The sequence below is a fragment of the Tasmannia lanceolata genome, unplaced genomic scaffold, assembly GCF_043159265.1.
Source record: "Tasmannia lanceolata isolate RefF3 unplaced genomic scaffold, GAP_Taslan_0.1 ptg000018l, whole genome shotgun sequence".
Classification (NCBI taxonomy): Eukaryota; Viridiplantae; Streptophyta; class Magnoliopsida; order Canellales; family Winteraceae; genus Tasmannia; species Tasmannia lanceolata.
In genome coordinates this window covers 6962949-6981176 of record NW_027518695.1, presented here as the reverse complement: position 1 = coordinate 6981176, position 18228 = coordinate 6962949, and the positions used below count along the sequence as shown (strand labels likewise).

At 38.0% G+C, this 18228-nt stretch overlaps 1 protein-coding gene across 2 annotated transcripts; it reads right to left on the bottom strand.

The window, feature by feature from the left end:
* Positions 1-3644: 3644 nt before the first annotated feature.
* LOC143850853 (protein CHLOROPLAST IMPORT APPARATUS 2-like) lies at positions 3645-7293 on the bottom strand. Of its 2 annotated transcripts, none has more exons than XM_077360122.1 (3): positions 5297-7293; positions 4173-4362; positions 3645-4069 (listed from the first exon to the last, which is right to left on the bottom strand). In XM_077360122.1, the coding sequence occupies exons 1-3, from the start codon at positions 6227-6229 to the stop codon at positions 4056-4058; spliced, it is 1137 nt and encodes a 378-aa protein (XP_077216237.1). In that variant the 5' UTR covers positions 6230-7293; the 3' UTR covers positions 3645-4055. The 2 variants fall into 2 exon arrangements, with proteins under 2 accessions (XP_077216237.1, XP_077216236.1); XM_077360121.1 differs by having other exon boundaries at positions 4177-4362; positions 5297-7291.
* Between the last annotated feature and the right edge of the window lie 10935 nt (positions 7294-18228).

The window sequence follows — 18228 nt, the reverse complement described above, 5'->3', positions numbered from 1 at the left end:
TCGCAAAACCACCGAACCTTATAGAAGGTCTCGATACGAACGGCTTCTCATTTATATGTCGGGAACTCCAAGAATGAGAACATGGGATTTCATATGTTGATGAGACTGGACCAAAGATAATTTCTATCTCAATATATAATACAGATCAGTAAATGAAACCTCCCCTTCCTGTACAATTTCAGCAAATGCCAATGCAAGCACATGTGTTAGGCCATAAACTTCAAAGTTCTGGCCAGATAATCTGTAAATCATCTGTGCATGATTGAAGAATAATTCCAATAAACTATAAGAACTTCCTATTTGGGTTCCATTAAATACACACTTTTCAGGGTGTTGGGGGGAACTAAACCCATTACAACCTTACCTAATAATTCAGTTGGCTGTTTCTGAAAATCATTCTGTAGCTGGTCTTTCCTTCGAGATATTTTAACAAGCAATGAGTAGGCAATATACAATAAATGTAAGTGTTAATATGATTTTATTTCTAGCAAAAGCAGTATGTTTAGCAACAAATGGAGATATTAAAAAATCATTTCACATTAATCGTAGCTTTTAAGAGATAAGAAACATCAAATAACAGATAGGAAAAAGCAGAAAAAGAGCTCACAGTGAAACAAAAGGGTCCAAACTCTCTATGTACGGATCTTGCTATTTCGTAGAAAAAAGAGATGGTTCCTCTTTTGAGAGTTCTGTTCTAGATATTTTTTTGAATGGTAGTTTTGTTTTAGAATATTCAGATTAGATCAGATTCTGCCCAGAAGTTGCAGGTACTTGATTCTGATTCAGTTTATATCTCAGCAGGGAAACCATGTTTTGAAAACACCTTTTTCTTTTTTTAAGTTCTCTATTGGTTATTCTAATCCAGCGACTGTATACAAAATCAGGACTGTTCATTTTGTGGGCCCCTTTGTCAATGGATCATAGCTTAAAATTGACCTTGATCGATGTCCCTAAGCATCTAATTCGGGCACCACCACCCCGCCGGTATGGGACTTGGTGGGACCCAGCCTGGTATGGGACGGGTTTAAAGGGCCTTGACTAAAGTCACCCATACGAGGGAGGAAAAAATAATTCCCATGCCCAGGTTTAGACACGCGTGGGTGGCATTTGTTTTGGGTTTGAGAACCGATTGTGAGTCCAAAACTGATTATTTGCAAGTTGAAGGTGGACCTTTGTTCGTCAATGATTCTCATTCTTCACCTTCAGAGTGGGTGGAATGGAATTGCTTGGAGTGACTCCGCATTGAGAATTCAGCCCACATTCATGTCAATGGAGGCACCCGGCAGTAAAAAAAAGGTTAGAAATGGACCAAATTTGAGCATATTCATCCCAAAAAAGGCTCACCGTTGGAAAAAAGATAAACGGGTGCAGAATTCAAGGAACAACATTCTCCTAACTTTTTTCTTCCCTGCAATGAAAAAGGCCCAAAAGTGCTCTCCAGAAGAGATAGAATGGTAGAAATCCTTGGATAACCATCCGAGGATTAACTTTTTTCGGGTTTAGCGGCTAAGAAAATGAAGAATTGTGTTAGTGCAGAAGTATTTTTAGTTTCACTGAAAACTCGATCCTCCTCCAAGGAAAATGAGGTTGACGAGTTTGTTAATGCTCTGGGTCTTGAATTATTTCCAACTCTTTTGCCTTCCATAGTGCAAAAAGTCTCGGATTTGGTTATTAGAATAAAAAAAGGGAAATGATTTATGTGCTCAAGTGTTTTGTAAACATGCGCTCCACTTTTCAGTCGTGTAATATTTAAAAGGATGTCAAAGGATATTAAAGTTCTCAAAAGGCTCTTAAAAAAAAAAGACAGGGAAATGATATCAGCATAACCAATTTTTGACATTTGCACTAACTCATCTTGTCTTTTATTAATTAAAGAGCTGCCAAAGGTTATTACAGTTCCCAAAGAGTCACAAACCAATTAAAAAATAAATGACAAGCTGAGTTTGTGCAATTATTAAAACATAGTTGTGCTGATATCATTTCCCAAAAGATATTATCTCTTTTAAAGAAAAGTATATTGTCCTTTGGGAATTGCTAGCGTCCATCACAATTGGCATTTTGCGGTTGGTTTGTCGCATGTCAGACCACCCACGTCGTGAATGGTGACAAAGCTGTTGTCTCCATTCACGAGGTGGTAGGTCTGACCTGCGACAGACCTGTGAAATGCCTTTCGTGATGGACCCTTGCATATCCCTTGTCCTTATGAGGTAGAATCAGTATCATCAATGCCGTGCTGGCTAAATCTTTCAATTACTAGCTGCTATTTCATTGTCCAATTTCGGTGATTAGGTGAAATGGGTTGCTTTAAGGAAACTTTCTATGGAATTTCAAATAGAATTGAATGATATACCATTTGATCAGTTGGGATGAGGCATGACTCGTGCTAGCAATTACCCTACTTTCAAAACTCCTTTATTAAAAATCCACATCTAACGGCCAACCCAAAAGAGGGGCCACATGTGCCACGTGTAGGCCAAACCCAAAAAGAGGGGCCACACGTGAGGAGTGTTAAAGTATGAATGATTAAATAACGCCTTCTCCATTGGCTTAATCTTTTGGAGTAATTAGTCATTTTACAGTCATGGCATTAGAAGATTGAAATTTATGAATAAATCTCTATTCAAAAAATGACTCCAGAAATTTGGGGAGGATCCTCGGTTTGGAATGCAATTGGGAATTACAAGGGTCCTACCTAGGGGTGCAACTCTGGGTCAATTTTTGTGAATTCGGATTAAGCTTTTACCTTAAAATCGGGTCAGGTTCGGGTTGATTCCTATTGATTTTTAAGCAAAATCTCAACCCGACCTGACCCATGTTGCACCCCTAGTCCTTACCTAAGGAAGGCATTCGGTTCAGTGTTGGCAATGGGATAAGAAACTATTTTCGACATGCGAGTGGTGTGGTTGTATTCCTCTTAAAATTGATTTCTCTCTGCCGTTTAATATGAAATCCAAAACAAGAATAAGCGTAGCCAATTCATTTTACACAAAAAATGAGGTGGGTCGGAAGCTTAGATTTTAAAGGATTTTTTTTTACACAGGTATATTGATATGGCTGCTTCCTCCTTAACAAGGATTGAGTCAATTTACATTTGGAGACAGGATTCTAATAAAAGAGTATAGAGATGGTCCATGCCGTGAAGTTTCTCCATACCAACTTTTAAAAATCATCTTATTAGTCAGACATGCCCCAATAGAGTTAAGGCTCTGTGTTGGACCACATGTCTTGATAGGACTCTTGCCACTGACCATCTTTAGCATAGACAGAAGATCATCTTATTATCGAGGGTGATTCTCTCAATGTGATCAGATGAGTAAGAGATATGGCTTCTTACTATTTGAGATTCACATATGTATATGTTATTGAGGAGATTCTAAATGTGATTAGGGGCCAAAAACGGAGATTTTTGGCCTGCCTAACAACCAGCCCATTGCAATGCAAATTGGCATGCTTGCTCCAGGGTTGAAAGAAATGGAATTTTAGAATTTGATTCCCTCCTGTGGAGCTTTGGAATGTTCATTTTTGCCTCTTTTTTTTTGTTTAACTTGTTACTATTTCTCTTGAGATCTCATTGCTCTTGGTGTTTCTTAGGCTCTTATTTTTGCTAATGATGCCACTACCATTCAAAAAGAGGGGAAGAGAAAGAGACCATAACAAGCATTTTATTGTACTATTATGCAAAAATTTCACTAATTTGCTCTCACTCATATTATGCCAACTAAATGAAAGCCTACAACTCCCTCACCTTACTTTCAAATCTCATCTAGCTACCAAAAGGAATTCCAACTAACATGGTATGCTGTCATTGAGAAACAAAAATAAAGAGACAAGAAAGAGAGGACAGTGGAACAAAACTTATTGGATTGTTGCTTCATTTAGTTCCTCAATTATCTCTTTCTTCTCTATTTGTTTAGATGCTTCAGGTTCCCCACCAAAAGCCTTCCTATACTAGAAAATGGAGGAGAAGAAGGATTTCAAAGCTGAAAAAAGGAGGGTTTTTCTACAACTCATCAGTTTTGCACTCCTCACCAATCAATGCAAGATGGGATGGCCTTCTAACAAATCTTCCCTGCAACATGAAAAAAGAAAAAGAAAAAAGCAACAGCTTGTTAACAATTAATTAGAAAAATAGAAGACAGAGACTAGTGCCATTATAGAAAAATATATCTTACTTGCCTTCATTCTGGGTCTTCTATCTGCATTCACTTTCCGGACTTGGTAACGAATTTTCTTTGAAAAAAGCCTTGATCTTCGCTTCTCCTTGTACCTCATCACGCTCGCCTCTCTCACACCGCCATTTTCATCGCTCAGTTGCCGCCAATTTCCGATGTCGGAAAATAAATCAAATTGCGCGAGCCTGGCCTGCCAAAAAATCCCCACATTATAAAAGGCTCCATTTTTGTAATTTTGTAGAGTACATATTTTTAAAGGGATTTGCTAGGCCATTTCTTTGACTAAAATGAATAAGACAAAATCTGCTAAAAAGTGAGCCTGTCTCGCTGTTCTGTTCTGCAAAAGTGAGCCGCGAAATGACTTTCCACGAAATTGCCTAGCAAATCCCATTTTAAAAAATATATAGAATGGAGCCGCTATAAAATTAAAGCCAAGTGATACCCACAGGCCACACCCCCTCACTTTTATAAGGGATTTGCTAGGGACAAAATCTGAGCATACGTGGCTGCACTCTCATGCAACAGCCGTTCCACAAAATGCCTTCTGTGATAGTCCCTAGCAAATCTCTTTTTATAATATGATTCTTCTCTTTATTAAACACGTTTAGGTTGGTTGTTGATAGGGTTTTGGAAGGGTACCAACCTTTTTAACAACTAATTAAAAAAGAATAAATAAATAGAGGGAGGTGATATATTCACCCCTTGTTTTAGTTGGGACATCCCGCCCCATCTAGTGTAAAAGTGAAGGCGTATGAAGAGAAATAATCTTCATAGGGCTGTCCCAAGTAAGAAGAGGGGACGAATATATAGAATGCCACTTTAAAAAGCAAGTCAATGTGTATATTATTTTGCAATGGAAAAACGTAACTGAGAAGACAAAAAAATTAGCTAATCATGTAAAAGTGACTGATAAAAAAGTGACTAGTCATAACAAACAAAATTCAAAAGTGGGACCCTGCCTTACAATGCGCACAGTGCGTAAACAGCACCGTGCGCGAATTAGCATTACTACACGAGATTTTGCTACCCTACGCTAACCCACATCCTTCTGCTCCCTTTTTTCCCTACTTCCTTCTACTTTTTTTTTGGCTTTTAAATTTTTGCAGCCGGGGATTAGAACGTACATTTTCCGGCGAATCTGTCATCGGAATTTCATCGGAAAACGGGGACCTGCGGTCGGACCACGCATTCAAGACCTCTTCATAATTCAATTTCAGGCACAAACCTGACGTTGAATTCTCTTCAGAGGACCCACATTCCTTCAATTCATATTCTTCAACTTTCTTTTTCTTTTTCTCAGAAGGTGAAGATTTGAATTTGGGAAATACATTCAAAACCTCAACGGTGGGAACTCTCCACCAATCCCCACCATCATCACTACGTCTCAATGCTCTCACATTTGCACCAAATCCAAATCTCCCGCCAAAACCCATCGGATTCCAATTCCCAAAGCAACAATTGCTTTGAACACTGAATTCTTTGGAATCATCAAAAGAATCATTGTTCACGCTGAGATTCCCCATGATGCTATCGATTCCCTCTTCGATTTCCTCATCTAGGATTGATTCCGCGTCAAAATCCTCCTCATACCCGTAGAGAGAATTCATGTGGAAATCCATATCTGTTGCAATTTGGCAGGTCTTTTTGGTGTAATTTGGGAATTTGGGCTCGATTCGGAAAGTGGGTTTTTCGGGGATTGGTTGATGGAGTAGGAATCCAGCATTATCAAATGCGGGAAAGCTCGGTAGCAATTCGGGCGATTCAGAGAAAGAATCATAGGATTTGGTGTGTTTGCAGAGTTTTCTGAGGTTTTTGGGTGAGAAAATGTTTGGATATATTGTAGAGAGGAGAGCCGCGGCCTCGGTGTAGGTTTGGTTAGGCCGCTTTCTAGGGGTTCGTGGTTTTCTTGTAGAAATTGCAAGGGCTGAATTGCTTGATTCGGAGAGAGTAGACGAAGGAGAAGAGGAATGGGAAGAACGAGATGAGGACGATGGGGATTTAACGATGTCAAGATCGAATCTGTAAGTCCGGCCACCGCCGGTTATACAGGAAGACATTTGAACTTGTAGAAGGTTTAGAAACCTACAAAAAGGATGAAATTAATGGATAGAAGTTTGAGAGAACCTTCAAAAATAGAGATGGAATCAAAGCATTTGACACTAAATTTAAACGGAATTCAGCTCTAGAAGAATAAGAACTCTCCAAAAGCGATCGAATTAAAGGTTTAAACCCTGAAATTGAGTGGGATTTCTATCAGTTTTGATAAAGAAATTAGTGGAATCTGTAGTGGCAGCAGACAATTATGCTCTGTTTCAAGTATCCAGAAAAGAGAGAATCAAGAGAAGTTGCTGGGACACTAAAAACCTAAATCCAGCACAAATCCTAAAATTTTAGAAATCCCTTTCACACATAGATTTCAATCAAGTGGGTGGAGAAATTGAAATGATTTTAGCTTCAGAAACCAAATAACTCGAATAGCCGAACTCAAATTCAATGAGATAGAAAGAAACTACTGAAATCTAGATTTGTAGTGAATAAAATACCATAAAACACTGACCATAAAAGCCTAATAACTCAATTTCCAATTCCATGGAACAAGCTTAGAACTTGTCCAAACTTCTTATTAGCATAAAAAAGGAAAAGAAAAAAAAGGAAGAAACCCTAAACCCCAAACTTCAAAAACTATATGAGATGGACTCTCCAAAGATCTGAAGACTCAAATATGAAAACCCCAAAAAACCCAACTCGAATTCAATCAAATGGGTCGAAAGCTTCAAAGAAGAAAACAAGATTTTCCGGACAAGGATTCTACAGATTCTTCTAAAACCCTAAAATTCCAGTTCGAATTCTAGGACAGATGTACCATCGAAGAATATATGCAAACTCAAACCCTAAAAACCCTATTTGGAATAAACCAACCTGATACATAAAAAAAAGGGGGTAACGGTTTGAATCTAGACTATTTGGAACTGGGCTTTGCTCCAAAGGAATGTAAAATGAAGTTGAAAGGAGAGGGTTGCCCGATTACGAATGAAATAGACGGATTTCTGTGTGGATACAAAGAAGAAGAATAGGAAGAGGTGGTCACGAGATGGCATTAGATAGAAAAGTTGCGTTAAAACTCTGTATAAATTGCAGGGTTTTCTGTCGACATGTTCAAGGTCTGAGAAAACAACAGAGGAAGCGACAACGTCCGTTTTCGTCAGCTTAGATCTGGACCACTGATTTAATCTAGACATCTCTTTCTACATTTCTGTAGAAATATTATTTTATACGCTCCAATGACAAAAACGCCCTTTAATGTTATTCGAATTAACCAAATTACGCCTTAGCCCTAGCAATTACTCTGGTTGTGTGAGGGCCGCTGCTTTTCTCTGCTATCTCAAAATGACTTAAATACCCTTCATCCCAGGCAGTTGAATACTTGAATTTTGAAATTGGGAAAATTACATTTACAGCCCCTCTAGTTTCTTACACATTCAACTCTAACCTTGACTTTCAAAACGTGACAAGTACACCCCCTGAGATTTCAAAACATGAGAAGTACTCCCCCTCCATCAACTGTCCGTCAGTTTAACCTTACGGAAAGACTTAAACTAACCATGGTTAATATTTTGATGACAGAAATACCCTATATCAAACCCACATTCAAGAAAAAAAACATTGACAAAAAACCAAAAAAGCCCTAAAATATTAGGGTTTATGTGCAAATCATGATAATGGTGTGAATGAGGGCAAATAAAACTCTTAAATCGATGGTTTATGTTGATAAATAAACAAGGGTTTGAATCCCAAATTTTCAGTTTTCAAGTCTGAAAACCCTAATTTTCAATTGGGGAGAAGAGAGCATTTTGGTCATTTCCACCTCGCCGTCTACTCCGTCACGTTAAAAAAAAACTTCAGGGGGTGTAGTTGTCATGCTTTGAAAGTCAGGGTTAGAGTTGAATGTGTCAGAAATCAGAGAAGGTGTAAATGTAATTTTCCCTTTGAAATTTTGATGTCAATATTGCAGGAATACTCGAAAAAAAAATGAAAATTATGGTCGTAGTAAGAAAATGAGAAAGTTGGGAAAATATGGATCTTGAATGTGGTTGTGTCACAAATAAATAAAAAAATGCTTCAAATATAGGAATAATATTTTATTATCTTGTGTTAGTACTAGGATGGGTGAACTCTTGCGAAGTCCTCGTGTTGCACCCTTCATTTTCTTTATTTTATGTCTTAACAACAGTTTACCTACCCATCAAGGATCTATACTTGAGCAATTTCTCATGTTGCACCCTTTATTTTATTTTTGTTTCTTTTATTATTAAAATAAAAAAATGAAATTAGCAAAGAGTTTGAGGAGGGAGTACCAAAAAATTGTACATTTAAAACCTAAGCGAACAATGATTTCGACTATCCAACTACATATTTATTCTGCAATCCAACGATCTACCTCACAGCAATTCAACTCGGGATTCATTCAAAACCTTCGGGTAAGTAAAAAAATAAGCAAAACCCCTTGTGAAGAGATTTCAAGTCTCAAGTTTTTTTTAAAATTTTCTCAAAAAGAAGTATTAAACAAAGCTTTCTTGTTCTTGTTCTTTTTTTCTTTTTCTTTTTTAATTATGAAGTTTTAAAGATTAAAGTGATAACAAATGCATTACGAAACAATAAAACTGAAACTATTTTTCGAAAAAAAATTCAAATTAGGCAGAAAATTATTATCGAGATCAACCCTAGCTATCAATTCTTGAGCCCTACTTGAGGACTTGCATGTATAATAGAGATCGTTAATCTGTAGACCATCCATACTTAGAGTAGGCAACCCATATATGGTCTTGATCCCATGCCGAAAGAACATTCTGTCAGTAAGATAAAGGCCTATAAATATCAATAATTTAGCATTTCTTGGCAAAACCCTAGACAGGCTTTGATGGATCAGGGGGTTAAGATCAATAGATCAAAGTGGGGTCATGACCATTGGATCAAGCTGGGGTCATCAACTACATGCCAGACTAGTGGTCCCCAGTCAAATCAACGGATGTGATCAAGGCCACGTGGCCAAATGTAGGGTTAGGAAAGAGAGTACATCCATCATCTTTTTAGTATTTTTCAAAGGAAAACAAATAGGGAAGGTGGTCTTGCATGTCGGGGTAATTTGGTCATTTTAAAGCATCGAAACTAAAACAAACATTCAATGGCATTTTAGTAGTTTACAGAACACACCAGGGTTGTTTTAGCAATAGGGGTTTTTAATCAAATCCATATAAGCCACGTTTGTGATTGGGGGGGTGTCTGCACCCATACCACCTGCAAATTTTGTGGATTTCCTGTTTTAGTTTTGCTTATCTGATGGCGTTCGTGGATTTCTTGTGTTATTTTTGCTTATCTGATGACGAGTCGAGCTATCATTGGTTATCCTTGATTTTATGTCCTACGTGGCTTAACCTTTATTGGATAGCGGATTTTCACGTGAATCTAGGAAAGAGAGTCGTTGTAATATTTTTGTTTTTTAGGGTCTCTCAAGTGGGAGCTATGATTTGAATCGTTTGGTCGTTTTTGCCCTTTGTGTGTGGCAGTCTAGAGTCATACGTTGGGTACTTCAGGTTCAATCACTTCTGCTGAGGATATGTTACTTCTATTTTCCTTGTTTTTCTAGAAAGTTTTAGTCAGGGTTTTGTAGATTCTAGGGTTTTCTATTTTTTGGATCTTAGGGTTTTGTGGTGATATTGATGACAAAGATACTTTTTGTATCAAAATATCTAATGTAAAGATTTTTTACTGTATTTATATATGGGAATGATATTTCCTGCATGTACACCCTTTGTCCCCGCACCATTTTGTTTGTATTTTCTTGAAAATAAAGTAGTTTTCAGTAAAATAAGGTGGGAATAACATTCCCCATTTACATATAGGGCACGTTTGGCTACCATGAAAAAAATTTTCATACTAAACTGGCGCCTCCAAGTAGGGGTGGTTATTCGGTTTAAACCGAACCGAAAAGACCGAAATGTGGTAACTGAAACCGAACCGAAATTATCCGAAACCGAACCGAATAAAAATTCGGTTATTCAATTATAACTGAATTGTCGGAGAAAAAGAGGGGAAAATCAAAATCTCGGTTTGGATCGGAGGGCTGGGATCATCCGATCGAAATGATTTTTTGAGCACAACCTAATTAAGTTGTGATCAATCAATTTTTTTGGAAAAAAAATGGTTTTCATCCATAATTTCGGTTATTCGGTTAACCGAATTTTATTTTTTTTAAGAAAACCGAAACCGAAACTGAATAACCAAAAAAAAAACCGGTTGGGTTCAGTTATTCGGTTTTAACCGAATAATGCTCACCCCTACCTCCAAGGGGTGAGAGAGGAGTTGCGCGGGTGAAGTGACTAAAAATCAGGAAACAAAATACAGGAAACTACGGTCTCTGGTGGTGATGAGGAGTGGCAAAAAACTCTTGAAACGAAAAAACTCTACTCAAAATCTATCAATTGTTTCATGATTTTTTTGTTGCTTCTCATCACTGGAGACGCTAGTTTCCTTGTAATTGTTACAGGATTTTTAGCTATTTCACCCTCATCTCCACTTGGAGACCCTCGATTTATGATGAAAAAAGAAATCATGGTAGCCAAACGTTCCCATAAGGTATTCAATTTCTAAGAGATCCAATGCCCTTTCACTCTTATGGATGATCTTAAATTATCAACTGTGGGTCCTGCATGTTAGCCGTCCATGTGATCGATTGATCTTGTGAGCCCAAACATAACGATCCCGATCCTAAGGAAAACGAATATTTCACCTAATTAATGTGTAGAAAACCAAAGGTCTTAGTTTACCATGATAGAACCCTAAACAATGCCTTACCGATCGAGGGGATAGGATAGTCCGATCAAGCCTGGACCGGCAAGAAAGTGGTCGATTTTTGGCATGCATATAATCAATGGAACCGATCAGATACATATGGAAGTTACTTGGAATCCATAAGAAGACATGGTGAGATTCACCCACATATGGATTAATATTTATTACAAGACTCAGTCATTTCATCAGATACTAACACGCATTGCATAATTTTTGTAATGATGGAAGAATAGTCTTATATTTATTATTGACTCCGATGTCCCAGAAACTTTTACACTAAAAAAAGGGTTTCCAACCCTTGGAAACTTCTAAGGAAACTATTTTAAGGTGGGCAAAGATGCTCTCAATCTATGAAAAAATGAGATATGGACAAATCAATCCCATTCGAAGATTGGAGAATAGTCAATTTATAAAATCATATTGTGCTTCTATGTGGTTATATAACGTCGTCATTATATACAATTGAACGTGTAAGTCACACCACCATTCCCTTCGAGTGAAACTCTAGAGTTCGCTTAGCAATTTTTCTGAATTTTCTCATATCATGCATTATGTGAAACAATATTTTCACTCCCTTGTTTTAATAATGGAATTCCTCTCATCATTTTTTACTTTTTAATTAGTTTTTAAGACTATTACAAGTTACAAATAGCTATCACCAGCCAATTAGAAAAAGTGGTCAATAAATTGAGGAGAGAGTATTGTACGTCCTGCACACCACAGGATCATCCTAACCATCCACTCGATGGGCCACAAAGTGCTGGAAATTTTAAAGAATTTGAAAAGTTAAAAGTGCTTTTTGCCTTGTCTTTAAAATTTAGAAGGAAATATTCAAAATTTGGTTTCCCTCTTATTTCAAAAGCTAGTGACTTTTGAGTGCTTTTTTGGTTACTTGAACCTAAAATCTTGGAGTGTGTGTGCTTGTTGTGTTCTCTGAACCAAAGGTAAAATAATAATCTCACATTGCTTTGAAAGGAAATGCTTCCCATCCATTTAAGATGGAGAGTTGGAGAAAGGCTTCGGTCTTCACTAACGCGCGCCCGGCCGGGCCGTGGTCCGAGGTCCATGTCTGGGTTTAAATAAAAAAAGATATTTTTAGTGCCCAAAACGGTTTCTATTTTACCCCACGTTTTTTGTTATAAACACCCCATTAATTGCATGAACGTTTTTTATATTTACATCCCAAACGATTGTGATAATAACACCCATTAAAGTTGAAAAATTATTTCATCTCCAACGGTCACAAATGTGAATGTTGAACGAGAAACGTTTCATGGCTTTAATGGTGGCTTTTCCCTCCCCAACAGTCACATCCGTGGGTCTTCATAAAGGGGAAGAAACATCTTTGCTAAAATGCAATTCTGTACGCTTAGTAATTTGAAGAGACGTGTTGAGGAGGCTTTTGCCAACACAAAAAGAAAGAAAGATATTTAGACAGAAAAAGAGTTATGTTTTTTCTGGGTTTGCTTGATCTCCTTCCATCCGTTCCTTCCGTATCCGAGCACAATTTTAAGGTGGTTCTGGGTAGACCAGTCAGCGAGTGCACGTGAACTGAAGCCATATTTAGCTGTTTTATCTTGGAACGTCGATTCGCGGATCCCGGTTGCACCAGTAGGGGCCGGATACAATTCTTAAGGAGAGTGACCATGTGGCACGACTCAGCTTTCTCTCTTCGAATCTGGTTTTTCCAAATGGTTTTCATGAAAAGAGATAATGCAATCTGTCTTTCTATGTTTTATTTCAATTATGGTTGGATTTACAGTACATGGATTTTTTGCTTCAAGTTGCACTATTTTGAGGTCGAGTAATATGTTTTCGATTTAAGTAACCTGTTTTGGGTTCTAAAAACTTGTTTTGACTTCAATTTTCTATCTTTTCGGTTTTACTAAACCATATATCATTTCTTCATTATTTGTTTATAAGATCCATAGAAATCTTATCCGTCCATTTTATCCAACAATAGAATCATAATGTTTAGGCTTCTTAAGATATTGATTATTTTCCAACACAAAGTAAACCTATATAGATCGGAGGAGTGTTGGAGCCACCTTATTGAAATGATTTTTGGGGCACAACCTAATTGTGTTGTAGCCCATCAAATGGACGGTTTGGATCATCCTTTGGTGTGGGCTGTATAGAGGCCCATCAAATGGGAGGTTTGGATCATCCTTTGGTGTGGGCCGTATAGAGGCCCATCAAATGGGCGGTTTGGATCATCCTATGGTGTGGACCGCACAGTACTATTTGAAAAATACTTTACTATACGGGCTTACACCATATGTTAACACTACTCTCTCTCTATATACATATCGTATGAGTGATCAAGGCCGTTGATCTTGTAGATCGTCATGAGGCGGCTCACTTGGTTCCATACCGAACGGACATCCCACCCGTAAGATAAGAAATTACAAAAATCAACAGTGAATCATTGCTTGTCAGAACGCTAAAGCTAAGCTCATACGATAAAGGGGCTAGGATCACCTGTTCAAAGTGGGGTTGATGCTGATCAGATCAACGGGTCTGATCACATCCAGGCCACACACGTGGGGCCCCAGAAGGGGTTGTTGGGAAAGAGGATAACATCCCCTTGACTTTTGAGCATTCTGTTTCCAATTCTAAAAGAGATGAAGAGATAAGATAATTTGAAAAACATTATGACCCTTATTCTCAATTGAATGGACATGAAGTGACTTGCTAGTTTGGTAGTCCTTTGGCCATTTGTTTTGGATAAACATAATCTAATAGACCCAAAACAACTATTAGTCCACGTGTCACTCCCTCCTATTTTACACTTAGATTTACCATTACGAAATTATATTTCCACCCCACTTTTCAGTATTCCCCACCCCTTTGTTTGTCTTTTCTAAAAATGACTGCCTTTTTCCTAGAAATGAAGTCATTTTCGAGAAATGAGAAACAGAAGGGGTGGAAATCCTTGAAAGGGAGTGGAAATATCATTTCCCATGCTTCATATCTCTTTTGTATTTATGGCGATAGAGACATTCATACCGTAGACTCTAAAGTGCCAAAAAAATGCCCCATTCATCTCAATATGGGTCTCTGGAGGACTAAAATGCCCCACATTTTTTCAAAGATGGGGGAGAATGGAAGATTTTTGGGTTATGGGTAACTCAAGATGGACGGTCTAGTAAGACTGAAGGTGGGCCCAATCTGTGTTATAATCATGAGTTTTGGGCCAAAGATAACTCAAGATGGACGTGGTATCAAGTCAAGTCGTCCCCATTTGGCATTACTTCAATATTTCATAAATTCCTGACAACAAAGATATTGAAAGAACAAGGTCATACGTGAAAAAGGAACAAATAGAGAAAAACAAAGAAGGCAAAGTAGCAGAGTTTGGAGATTGGTGCATATGAAATGAAGAAAAAATAGTTCTTACACTAGCATGGAGTGGAGAGATGCAGTTGCCATGTTCATGTTCGTCTGGGAGATGGATTTCGCCACTTCCCGAGAGACAGAGAGGTAACACGGTAAGAGTAGGTCTTTCAGAGTGAGGGTTACGCGATTACATATGAATACGATTTAGGGTTAAAACGAGTGAAAAATACAAATTTTGTTGGGTTTAGATTAGGATCTGATTGCGCGAGACCCCAACCCTAACCCAACCCGAATTTATGTCTGGTTAGACTTTTGCAACCCGAACCCGACACGACGAAAGGTCAACCCAACCCAACCCGCCTAAAAATTGGGTTATTAAGTTATCATTACTAGGGCGTTTCTAGTCTTTATTTTTTAAATAAAGATGAAATTACAATTGAATTAATTATAATCTTCTTTAGTTCTAATAACCAAGTTTTTATATGGTGGCCGCCACATCAAGTATAAAATGCGGAGAGAGAAAAAACCACCCACCCTTTTTTATCCAAACCCCTTTTTTTATTCAAGGGTTTGTTTTTTTCCTCTCTCAATCCTTTACACTTGACGGTCGGCACCATATAATTTCTCCTAATAAGCTTCAATTTAGGACAATCTTACTTATTTCTTTAGTGAATTATTTAATGATGAAATGAAAACAACCTTATTCTGTGCATTTACTTCATTCTCTGTCTTCCCTTCTTGAAAACACACTTCACATTTTCAAGGTTTTGGTAACCCCTCTCTCTCTCTCTCTCTCTATATATATATATATATATATATGCTTTAAATAATAGCACACCACTCTTCAATTTGCAGTTTTCTACTTAGTCATTAAAGGAGGTTATAAATTTCTATCGAGCTATCAATAGCTAACCAGGAAAGTGCTTGTTGAGAAAATCCGCCTATCAAATATGATCCGATCGTGCACAAATAAACGGAAAAGTAAAAGCAAGCATAAGGCGCAAGATGAACACCAAAATTTTACGTGATTTGGCCAAGATGCCTACATCAACGGGTGATAACACAATCTTCCACTATGAGAAAAACAATATACAAAGATTACAATGGATAAACTGAAATCCACAAACCCGCAACTCTTTCTTTGCTTCTCAACTAAGACCATACACGTAAGAAGAACCCAAGAAGACCCAAGAGGAACCCGAGAACTTAAGAGGGCACACTCCTTCTCTCTCCTTCTCTCTCTTACTCTCTCCTGTCTTTTCCTATCTCTCATTTTCAGATCTACACTCTTGCCTCCCACTCTTTCTTCTTGTGAGAAAGAGGGATTTTATATCATAGGTTTTTACAAAACCGTAAAGCAAGAATGGATTCCAAGAGAAAAGATGATTTGCAAGGATGCATATATAAACACTATTCCAGTGCAGAAAGTTCCTCACAAAGGAAAAGAAGAAGAGTCAGCCCAGACAAAGCATGAAAAAATCCTAGAAGAGGTTCCCCTATGAAATAATTTCAGTATTCTAAAAATTCATGAATTGTTGGAATACAAAGAAACTCAGCTAGAGACTCATGAAATTCTTTATAAAGGCCCCCCTCTTGCTTCTTCAACTCTTGAGAATCTTGAGGTCGACCCTACCCACAATGAAGTTGATGATTCAACTGAAAAGGAATGGCGGCTCAAAAACAACACCCATGGACAAGCCCCATGAACGGAAGAAGGTGGCCAAACAAAAGGAGACCCCCTCCACGAGAATGAAGCTTGGTAGGAGGTGCGTAGAAAAAACCATCAGAATTTGAGGAAGAGCCAGAGAGCCAGGAAGTGGAGCCAGAGGATGATAGACGCCTTTGAACAGCAGCGTTTAATGTGAGTCTTGAGATCCTTTGTCTTTTCTCTTTTCCTTAGATACTGCTTCTAAGGATTGGCCGTGTGTTTGTTCTCTTGGTTTGTCTACCTATTCTTATGATAGCGGTAGTGTTTTGTATGCTGATTGTAATATCTTTCCCATTATGATAAACCGGTAGGGATCCCCGCCAAACCCCAGCTTACCTATAAAAAAAAGGTTTTTACAAAAACCTAAAAATTATGTTTCAAATTATAGTACCCATCACCTAAATACATAAGGGATACACACATGGGAAACAAGGCAACTTTCCCATACTGTGTTTAATAAAGTTGGGAGTCAACCCACATCGGCTGGCATCTGGTGACGTGGGCTTGCCCACCATAGATAGAGTTTGAATCCCCGGGCTTATCCAATGCACGTGGTTTATGGGTGATTGCATGCATCTGTAGGGATTAGTCCTGCCCAATGGGTGGCTATACCCTGTGGCATCAAGAAAAAAGAAGTTAATAGTGTCATTATTAAATGCAAGTGCCCGCTTCATCAGCAAGTCCCCTCTTTGAAGATAATTAAAACAGAAATGACAAACTGAGTTTGTTTAATTAAAAAAAATATGGTGGTGCCAATATTAGTTGCCTTTCTATGTTATTGACGTAAATGGTATTTCCATCCCTTTGTCTTTTCCTGAAATGGCCACATTTTCACCTCCAGTGTTTTGTCTGTTTCCTCACTGTCAAGAAAAGACAAATAAATGATTTCCCATTTTATCAATGGGAATTCGTTAATCTAATTTATACATGCCAGTACATATATATTGAACGCAAATAATATGAGATTTCATATGATACGTTGGTGTGTATTTCCATGAAAATTCCAATGCAACAAAACGTACAATACTTGGATGATCTAAACCATTCATTTGCCTACCTACTTGGATGATCTAAACCATTCATCTGCTGGGGCCCATCGTAGCTAGATAGGCCACAACCTATAAATCATCCCCATGGGATGATCCTTAAACCTTGTATTTCTACCACTTTTTATTGTTCCTTGTAAAAAAAATGAGCATCTGAGTATCTAAGGCCATGTTTGGTAGTCATGAAAAATTATTTCATGGTATAATTCTTAGGCCTCACTCTGTGAGAAGGAAGGAGAGGTAGAGAATTGTATTGGCGGGGTAGAGATGACATAAAATAATCCCCAAAATTAGTGAAAAGAAAATACCTATTTAGAATTGGTTTTTGGTTGTCCTAAGTTTTAGAAACTTGTCATATTCCTCTTGCTCCCACACTGTCAATCCTCCCTCCATCTCCCCCGCCCCCACATCTCTCTTAAGTCATTACTGGCCCTACAAATATTGCATGAAATATTTGTTCATTAGGGCCAAACATGGCCTAAATTGAAAATTGGTTTGGACGATGATAAGATTTGGGTTTTTGATCACTTAGAGGAATGCCAAACTCACCCCTAGCCGGGAGAGCCCTTGTACTTTTTTTGTTTTGTTGACAAGGGCTCCTGTGTAGACCTGGCAAATGGGGTAACCCGGGCGGGTACGGGTAGCCTTTCATGAACCCGGAACCCACCCGGGCGGGTACGGGTATACCCGCTGGTAACCCGTCAAATTTAAAGAAGAAATTATATATATATATATATATATATATATATATATATATATATATATATACAAAATTATATGATGAATGGGTGTATGAACACATAAATGTGGTACGATGGATGTACAAGCCTTGATATTTAATCCAACAGCAGCTTCTTAACAAGTCAGTTGCTGTTGGATCAAATATCAAGGATGGGATGATGAGTACATGTTTATACGCCCATTCATCATACAATTTTTCATTTACTTTAACAAATGTTTGTTTTGGTACAACCAAAGATACCGGTCACCTTGTCTAATTGCTTTGACTTGTTTTTGTTGGCCCACCCACATAGTCTAGTTTTTAGTGTTTAGTGTTTAGGCCTTAAGAATAAAAAGTTAAAAACTGAATGGCGGGTAACCCGCGGGCACCCGC